This window comes from Mytilus trossulus, chromosome 11, assembly GCF_036588685.1.
Source record: "Mytilus trossulus isolate FHL-02 chromosome 11, PNRI_Mtr1.1.1.hap1, whole genome shotgun sequence".
NCBI lineage: Eukaryota > Metazoa > Mollusca > Bivalvia > Mytilida > Mytilidae > Mytilus > Mytilus trossulus.
Genome location: NC_086383.1, coordinates 8,021,078 through 8,031,505, shown reverse-complemented (window position 1 = coordinate 8,031,505; position 10,428 = coordinate 8,021,078). Strand labels below are relative to the sequence as shown.

At 32.9% G+C, this 10,428-nt stretch overlaps 1 protein-coding gene across 2 annotated transcripts; it reads left to right on the top strand.

The window, feature by feature from the left end:
* The first annotated feature begins 2,463 nt into the window (after window positions 1-2,463).
* On the top strand, window positions 2,464-8,133 carry LOC134690692 (uncharacterized). Of its 2 annotated transcripts, none has more exons than XM_063550703.1 (3): window positions 2,464-2,557; window positions 6,890-7,213; window positions 7,790-8,133. In XM_063550703.1, the coding sequence occupies exons 1-3, from the start codon at window positions 2,470-2,472 to the stop codon at window positions 7,849-7,851; spliced, it is 474 nt and encodes a 157-aa protein (XP_063406773.1). In that variant the 5' UTR covers window positions 2,464-2,469; the 3' UTR covers window positions 7,852-8,133. The 2 variants fall into 2 exon arrangements, with proteins under 2 accessions (XP_063406773.1, XP_063406771.1); XM_063550701.1 differs by lacking the exon at window positions 2,464-2,557 and adding an exon at window positions 4,544-5,500.
* The last annotated feature ends 2,295 nt before the right edge of the window (window positions 8,134-10,428 follow it).

Sequence of the window (10,428 nt, the reverse complement as noted above, 5' to 3'; positions counted from 1 at the left end):
TGTAATGTGATACCTGTATATTTTCGCGCTAATTTATAAAATTTATACGCTTTATTTAGAGTAACTTGTAAATGTACCATAAGTGTGAGTTAAAGTTTTTAACCGACATACAAGAAATATCAATACAATACCGGCAACAAAAAATAACACAACATAAAATGCTGCTCTAAGGCAGCAACCATTTGATTTTTATCAATATGGGGTATTGGATTTAGTTCTCAGTCAAACTTTATTTTTCGGCGACCGTGAAGTATATATAGATGAAACAAACAGTCTCAAAAACAAATTATTTTTTTCTCCAAAAACATATGAATAAACTATATTGATTTTGAAGGAATTTGTGACAAATTTTAACAGTATAAATGGAAATTGCAAAAAGTGTGGGGATGACAACAGGTAAGTGAATTACTGATGTATCAGTAAAGAACTATTTTCAATTGATACCTACATGAGTGCTATTGTGTCGATCTGTTTGTATAGCAGCTTCAACATATTTTAGAATATGCAGGTTTTTTCCCATGATAAGTTGGAATGTCATGGCGATTTTTATTTTATTTAGTTCATTCACAGAATAGCTAAATAAATATTTACAGTCCAATGGAACCTATAAAATGTAACTCACCATAATGACTTGTTTAATCAAATCATTAGTCTATAATAATAAATTGGTTTGTTTATTCAAGAGTTGTCTGATGAGGCCATAATAAATAGTAGGTTTGTTTGCCCAAACGCTACCTACCCAGAAAAAACCTGCCTACTCAAATTCTCTTATTGTCCTGATTTGAAGAAGTTTTTTTTAATCAAATAGGGGCCGGATCGACCCGAAAGCCCGCCTAAAAGCATGGCGGTAATACATTTAACTGGGAACATACATGTTATACGCAGATTATATAAAGCATGATCAAATTAAGCTAGGTATTAGAGCTATAAAAAAACATACAAAATATAAACTTAGCATGATCAAGGATTTGTATAGTTAGATTATACAAATCCTTGGCATGATTAGAAAGGTAGTAAAATACAAGGCATAAAATATTAAAAAATAGGATCAGTCAGTCTGTATATGAACTATATATGATCGTAGGTTGACGCTTAAAATTGTTAACGTTGTACAAGACAATCAGAATGTTTCTCTATTATGTATACTCCATGCATACAGGCCCTCATAGATGAATTAATACCAGGATATACACTGGCGGATCTAGAAATTTTCATAAGTGGGGGCCCACTGACTGCCTTAGAGGGGGACCGCTCCAGTCACGCTTCAGTGATTCCCTATATAAGCAACCCCCCCCCCCTCCCAAAAAAAAGGGTTGCCGGACCCACTGCGAAGCACCCCCGCCCCCCCCTAAATCCGCCTCTGATGTTAATGTCATTTAAACTTTCTATTTTAAGTTTTTTAAAAATCATCAAATTGATCTCAACAGTAATAGTTTACGTATTTATATTATATACAAAAATAGATACAGGCCACAATATGCAAATCTTGTGATAGAATAACCGTAAAATAACAAAATAAAAGAGTTTATAAATAAAGAAAACAAAAAGTCAAATATATATAAGTTGAGTTTCACATGGTATCAAGTTAATTAAAATCTGACCAGACAATATTTTGAATGTTTTCTTTGTATAAAATATTTGACGAAAAATCATGACAAATACTTAACTCCCATCACTATATGTAATCGTTGTAATTGTGAGATGTCAAACTAGATTGAATTCCGCGTACTTGCAAGACACATCCATTCAGTGCATCGTAACAGGAAGATTATTTACGTGATAACAAATATCTCAATAAAATTTGCATGTGTGTTTTTTTTTTATATTCCATCAACATGATTAACGCGCCTCTTGATTAACATGATGAGGATTTATATAAGCAAGGGGATTTTCTCAGCGGTCATTGATCATGTTGATATGAAATGTGATTAATAAATTAAACGGAACTACAGTATACATATAAGTTGTAGTTATAATGCCTAACATGATTTTGTGAGGGAATTCGAAGTTTGCTATACCACTGTTTATTTCAACGCACTTTGTGACAATACTTTTTTTTTTAGAAATGATATTTCTTTGAAGTCACGTATTGTTTGTGAAACAGTTTATGTTTTAAAAGGACGAATTTTCTGTATAAAGTCAATAAATATGTGGACGTTTGAAGCCCAAACTTTGTATTGCGTTACATAGATAAATGAAAGATCCAAAAACTGTATCAACACAATACGACATGTTTATGAAATGATGGTAAAACTTTTGGTTGACAAATGTTTACTCGTTATTGCAAAAAAACTGAACTTTTAATATCTTACATTTTCTTCCTATCAAGTTTACCCCTATTACTTACGATAATGTGGACCGGTCATTGTTATTGAAAATAACGCAATTTGATTGGATTAAGTTATTATTAGTTTACCTTAAAACTGTTTATGCTTTTCATTCTCGACTATTGATTAAATTGGAACTTGCATGAATGTGACAATAACTAAAATGACCTTCAAATTGGACACTCAGGAGTCCATGTTCTGTTTTATCAATGAAAGTATAGGTATGAAAGGTAAGAATTGCTTATTCTCCTATTTTCACAAAATTTCACAAATACACAGTAGATGGATCATTTTTCGATAGCCAATTGCGTAGAAAACAGACAAAGTTTACAAATAAGACATTTTATTCCAATCAACAAGTAATTTTTCGAAGAGAAATGCCGAAATAAATTTTACGCACAATTTTTAGTCCCAAAGGAACATACTAATTACAATTAATCTCAAATTAAAGAAGTCATCTAATAAAGTCAAAATACGTCCGATCTATCTATTATTGGACAAAAAAGTCAATACGATCAAAGTCAATTTCGTATACCTCACAAAATCTTGTTAGGCACTTTTTTTTTTATAAAAAGTTGATAACGATGGAAACTATAACATGCGTAGACGGGCCGGGGTTGGGGATGGTCATGGGAGGGGAGTTGTATGACTTACACCAGGGAATATTGGTTGTTATTTAGAATTAAATGCTTCCTTTTGCAGTAGCTCAATTTGTATGAATCGCACTTTTAAGCGTTTTATAATCAAATTGTGCACAAGATCAACACTGTTACCAACATGTTCCCTTTTAAAAAAAAAAGAAGATTTGGTATGATTGCCAAAGCGATAATCTGCACTAGAAACTAAATGACACAGAAATTTTAAAACGACAATATGTTATCACGTTCTGTACCAATGAACAAGGTCCATACTGCATAGTCAGCTATACTAGGCTCCGAAAAGACAAATGTAAAACAATTCGAATGAGAAAATTAATGCTTTGATTTGAAATTATATGAAACGCACGTCCTATTAAGAACGGGGAAGATATTTGATTTTGGAATGTTTAGCGATTGCTTTAAAATAATCGAAAGATTCTTCTAATTAAAAGCTGACATAATTTGTTTATTTTTGCTCAAACTGAAGATATTTCTCATATTATATTAAAATCATAAAACAATCTTGATTTAAACGATTTAGGTTCTGCAAAGTGGGTCTATCGGACTAAACATTAAGACCATAAATTTGGACTGACTACCACTGTTTGAAGATATTGTTTAGCCGTCAGTAAATATTATGTAAGGAATGTTAGCCGTTTTCAAAAACACAACACGAGACACCTACCAACATTGAAAGGTTACATTTGATACACAAAATACTAATTTGCTAACCGAGTCCCTCTGCACATACACTCTTTTATACATCTCTTACAAGTAAACAAGCAAACAACCCTTTTATATATATCATAAAAGGAAACGAACACACACCACTTTTTTACATTCAACACAAGAAAAAAACAGCCTTTAAATATATGCCACACAAGCAATTCGATTTGGTATCTCAGTAGCGTGAGTTGGAAACCGGCTAGGGAAGAACAAAAAAATGCTAGCGCAAATATACAGATCTAACATTGCTACAGACTGACGTTTAGACGAATTATATTATACAGAATGTATGTTCAGCCTTGCATCACCATCACTGCTGGTGATCCGATGAATACAATATGTTGTAGAGTCGTCACTGATTCAGACGATATAACTATTTCTGTGATTGCATCTTACATTAATTTGAAGGATTCTTTACAATAAATATTTCAGGTCATCTGTAACATTTCATCTTCATGCCTTATGTATCATGCAAGGTATTACGACGCTAGATAAAAACGGACGAGGAAAGATAACACCCGGCCACTGAAAGCTCTTTTTAAAGCGTCTAGGTGACCGAGCGGTCTGGCATAGCGCAATGCGATTTGGTGCCACGATATCTTAGTAGCATGAGTTCAATTCCGACGAGGGAAGACAAAATAATTTGCTAACGTAATGGTACGATAAGTTTATTTTTGATATAAAGTTGGCTTCTCTTGTTAACGTACGTCAACCTCTTATCTTATCAAAGAAGAGATCTAACAAACTATTTTTGATTTTACTTAAATAACTTTTTGTTTTCAAAGTAACTAACATATGTTGCATGTAATTTGATGAATGATTAAATGCGTGTGCCAACATCTCTGTTTTTCTATAGATGATTGTTCCTGTCTGAAAAAGAATGTGAAACCGACAAAAGTATCTTTGCTACTCAGAATGCTAAGCAGTATACATTCATTTTGAGATATTATTAAATAGTATCAAGGATTTATGAAAAGATATCATTATTTTAAAATATTGACTGTAACATGTGTAACATGCCTCTGACAGTATTGTTCCTTTTTCTTATTTCTTTGCCGGTTTACCCTTTTTCTATTGAGACAAGACCATCAAACCAAACACTTGGGAATTACATAACGGACGCTCATTATAATGTCTTACTGGATCTCTTTAATTTAGAAAGACAGGCACGGTTAAATCTAGAAAAATACGTTATTCGGTTAAATGAGAAGTTTTCGAAAATGGAAAAAGTTTCCGAACATACACAATCGAAACTTATCAACATTGAGAAATCCCAAATTAAACAAGAATGGAAAGAGGAGGTCACTTTACTCAAAAATCAAACGGATGCCATCAGTGAAACTTGTGGACAACTGTTTATTGATTATGAAATTCTCAAAAAGGATTTTACTTTTATCAAACAACAGGCACAGAAACTTCAGAATGAAGTCGTTGATTTGAAATACCTTAAGTCGGTTGCACAACTGCAAACTGTTGACACACTAAATAATGTGACAAAACGATTGGAAAAGGAAATTCAACACACCAATGATAATTTTGAAGTACTTGTATCTGAGGCAAATAAAGCACACAAAAAGGATTTCACTTCTTTGGTAAACAATGCTGCCCAAATGAGACAGGAAACGCTGGTTATTGAAACTAGACTGTGTAAGCGATTCAGTGAGTTACATAATTCAACCATCTCGTCATTGGATAATCAAAATGCAGATTTGAATCTCAGGATGCAGAATTTGAGTACATTGTTGGAAGGAATAGAAAACAAAGTTGAAAGTAGATCGGACTTAAACTTTGCAAACCAAAGCAAAAGAGGTATGTTCGTTTATTGTTATTTCACTATTTTGTTTGTTTTCATTGGTTTTCATATAACATATGTACAGGTTATACACAACAGATATCCACCAATATGTTTGGCTGAACAGTCATCACCCTGAAATAGGACACCAGATGGTCAGAATCATTTCATAGAGGTATAATAAACAATTTTAACCGAACGACGAATATTATCATTGAACAACAATCCGTCAACTACGACAAAAAAAGATATATTAGCTGTTATGTTTCTGAAGCGCAAACTTGTTCTGTAAAACGACTGGAAATTGTTCTGTAAATAGACTTAAATATCCTGAAGAAAAAACACATATGTGATATAAAGACGCGCAAACGTCCCGCGCCCTGAACTAAGGCCTCCGATAATCCGCTATCGTTTTATCTTTGTTTATAGTAAGTGTTTTACTAATATAACTGTCTTTGTATCTGGAGAATTTCATTGTGTGAAGATAAAAATATAAACTGAGAAAATTAAGTATCAATAAATTACATCGTCAATAGTCATTTACATTTTCTGGACAATTATCAAACATCGTACAGTGCGTGTATCTACACCAATGGAGTATTTTGAAAACAAACCTGAGTGCAAATTCCTTTCAGTGCTGTAAACAGAAGATGTGCAAGATGATGAAATTATAAACTGAAAAAGCCTTGGATAAAACAAAAAGGGGGAAAAAAAAAAAAAATAAGTTTAAACACTATCCGACCACTTTTTTTTTTTTTTTTTTTTTTTTTTTTTTTTTATATGAATCGGAGTTCCTTAATACACTTTTCTAAAACTAGGAGATCAAAGAACATGAAGAAGCCAGGTTATTTGTTCATTTTTGTTTTCACACTTAGTTATATTGTTGTTGTTCTTTCCATAAAAAAATAGAAATCAGGTCTTATGTCAATTTCATAATATATGTAATCCCCAAGGGTGACTGGGGTATAGAAATATGGTCACTTGGTCTTCTCCCGACCGGCAGTAAAACGCTTGCCGAAGTGGGGCGTCCGTTTGGCTGTGCGGGATGTATCAAGTTCGCAGTCACGTCCGGTCAGAAGGGGGACGTTAAATCCGATGCCTCGTGTAAAGAGAGTGCCACGCTCTTTGCACGTTAAGAACCCTTGCAACAACTCTTTTAGGGGTCCGTAGGTGGCCTGTTGCAAGGCAAAATTTCTGTTCCTATCCAACATACCCTCCTTTTCCGGTGGCAGTCCAAATTTCTCCGACCATCATCCCAGATGGCCTCTATTGTATCAACCTACCTATTGTATTTATTGTGAACTTGTTCTCGTCCTGAATATGCATGAAATATTTGCCACTGGACGTTAAGCAACCAACAATCAATCAATCAATCATAATATATGTAAATAATGATATTATTTCAGTTGCCTTGACAGCATGTGGAGGTGGAACTTACAACGAAGGGGACACTGCAAAGTTCAGCAGTATCAAAGAAAACCATGGGATAAACAGTCTTGATTGGTTTAAACAATCTGGGAAATTTACCTGTGAGGTGGCAGGAATGTATGTTTTCTTTGCTAGTATGATGTCTAGTTCAAACGATGGATATTTCCAATGGTTCACAAATTCACGGTCACAAAGTGGTGTTTATATTTCACATAGACCACCTTCATATGAATCCGGATCAGGCATGTTAGCAGTTAAACTAAATGTAGGCGACACCGTTTCTTTAAAATGTGATAGATCAGGTATCGTACTTCATGACTTTTCATGCTTCACATTTTTCAAAGTTTATTAACTTTATTGTTATCAATACGATCTCTATGAGATCATGGACAAAATTACACTTTTCGTGTTAAAGGTCTTTACAACACAATAAGTTTATATTTTCCTCACATTAATAGTACTAAATTCTGGATATATAAATTTTTATCAAAGGATTGTTAACATTTCTCTTTTTTGAGACCAAATGGAACTATAGTGAAATTGTTGTTTATTTTATATATATCATATTCAATTTGAATCTGTAACCAGACGAAAAACTTTATAAATGTACATTTCGACAACTAATGTCTGTTATGTAATTAATTGACTACCGTCCATCAACCCTCTTTAATTATCTACAAAGGGAAGTGACAATACCAGATACGGAATATGACAGTAGATTTCAATTCATTTGATAAGTTTGAAATTTTGATTTTGTAATTTGATAAGAAACGTTTCGTTTTTAGTTTATTTTGATATTTTTGTTATTTTTCTTTATAGAACACTATTGGAGTGTTTATTTTAAGACATTACCTTGACCTAAAGTGGTTTTATTTTAGAAATTGTGACTTGGATGGAGAATGCATGGTCATATTGGCACTCATACCATATCTTCTTATAACAACTTTAAAGATTTTATGACGTTTTTGTTGTGATGAACTATGTGAACATGAGATATGCATATTGTGCATTTTAATGACTAATTATTGGCGTCGTTTATTTTAAAAAATAGATAGAAGGCCAAATTAAATACGACGTTGTAGATGATGTAAAATCGATAATTCTTTAAAATGTTTTGCCGAATTCAGTTAAGGCTTTATGAAATAGAAAACAAAAGATATGGTATAAATGTCGTGTACAAGTTGTAATTTTGTACAGATTATAAATAAAGACAACAGGAGTATACCGCTGTTCAAAATTCATAAATCCATGGACAAAAAAAAAACAAAATCGGGGTAACAAACTGAAACCGATGGAAACGCATTAAATATAAGAGGAGAACAACGACACAACACTGAAATGTAGCACACACAGAAACGGACCTAGCATCAGAAAAAATCCCACGAGAATACCAAATATAACATCAAACCAAATACATGAATTTGAGATACACAAGTACTGTGACGCGTTTAATCGCAATTTACACTCAAAAATAAGAGAAAACAAACGACGCAACGTCAAAATGTAACACATACAGAAACGAACAATAACATAACAATGGCCATCTTCCTGACTTGGTACAGGACATTTTAAAAGGGGAAAAATGGTGGATTGAACCTGGTTTTATGGCATGCCAAACCTCGCACTTTAATGGCCATGTTAAATATAACATTGAAATGACAACATAATATTACAGGACTACAATACAAATAAATAGGAGAACATGTTAGACAAAGAATCACATGATTAATAGATAACAAAAAGCATCAGGTTTAAAATTCCATACGCAAAAAACGCACCTCGTCAACAATAAACTAACAAGTGACGTCCAGATATAAAAGATCGAAAGTGAAATAATTCAGTACAGCACTGCAGATCAAAAGTTGAAAAAGGTTGCGTCAAATTCGGCTGTTTTTATGTTTTGGATAAAAACATCCTTATTATTTAGAACAATTAATGCTATTGCAAACAGTAAATTTTATCAAATGAATATAAAAGAGATATACATAATGAAACTGAAGTATTAACTTATTACAGAAAACTAAACCCGAATACATAATGCTAGGACCAACACAAAATAGGCACACCTGACTCATTCCAGGCCTTAACGCAATAAATCATTAAAATGACGTCCCATATGATGGTGAAAAGGCAAAAAAATTACGTCACATCTGAAATTTCGGAAACAGTACAAAAATGACGTCACATATGAAAAACTATAATTCAAAAGTAAGATCGAATTAGGATTGATTTAGATTATATTAGAACTAAATACTGATGTTTCATTAAAACACAATGCATATTGCAATACTTATTCATAGCAATTAACTATAATATATATATATATATATATTATATAAGTGTCTAAGAATGTAACTTTAACACACTTATGAGTATTTTATAACACTCATAAGTGTGTTAATGTTACATTCTTAGACACTTATATAATTCAATTTAGTAACTGCATCAGTTTATTTACAAACTGATCCACACCTATATAGATTGAATGTTGATTGTTGCTATTTTTAGACACTATATATATATTATATATATATACAACTCGTCTAAACATCAACCCAACAATGTTAGATCTGTAAATTTGCTTTCGCTAATTTTTGGTTCTTCCCTCGCCGGGATTCGAACCCATGCTACTGTGATATCGTGACACCAAATCGCCTGCACTGCAGCCGTCCCGCTAGACCACACGACCACCTGGGCTCTCAAAAAAAGAGCTTTCGGTGGGCATGTGTTACCTTTCCACGTCAGTTTATATATATATATATATATATCCAGTTCGTTATGAATCCAACCTCAAACGTAAATTACCGTACAGATTACGTTCAACAAAATTAAATCTAATAACTGAAGGCGGTGATTAATTGATCTTTCAATAACACATAAATATAATAAAAAAGACGTCAACACATTTGACAAAATCCGATGAGAATTACAAATAAAACATTAAACATTTAAACTGAATACATGATTTTGGGATAGACAAGTACCGCAACACGTCTTATAGTAATGCGAATTCACATTCAGTAAAACAGTCACAATCGGGAATAAGTCACGTTTGGTAATTAAAAGATCAGACGACATAATGACAAACCACAATCTACCATGTGGTAAAAATGTCCGTAGCTAGTTTGGTTAAAGACACATCGTATGGATCCACCAATTCGTGATGGTGTCCATAAAACTTACGGAGTGTCAATTTTAATCTGTCCCCCTCATAACTTTGTTGGAGCAGTTTCTGCGTAAGGAGCACACTCCTGTATATGAAGTCCGTATAGTGTGAACAAGCACGTGAATACCGTATAACATGTACAAAAATTTTGTCCTTTTCAACCTATTTTTAATTTTCCTTACATTATGTTTGAAAATAACATTGCAATTGCTCTGCTCATTTTGGGCGCCGCGATTAGCAAAAACAATTTGTTGTTTGTTGTTGCATATAAACAAGCCCAATGACATAAGTCAAATTCCTTTTACAAAATAGTAAAACGTGAACAGAAGCTTGACTATAATTACGAGATTA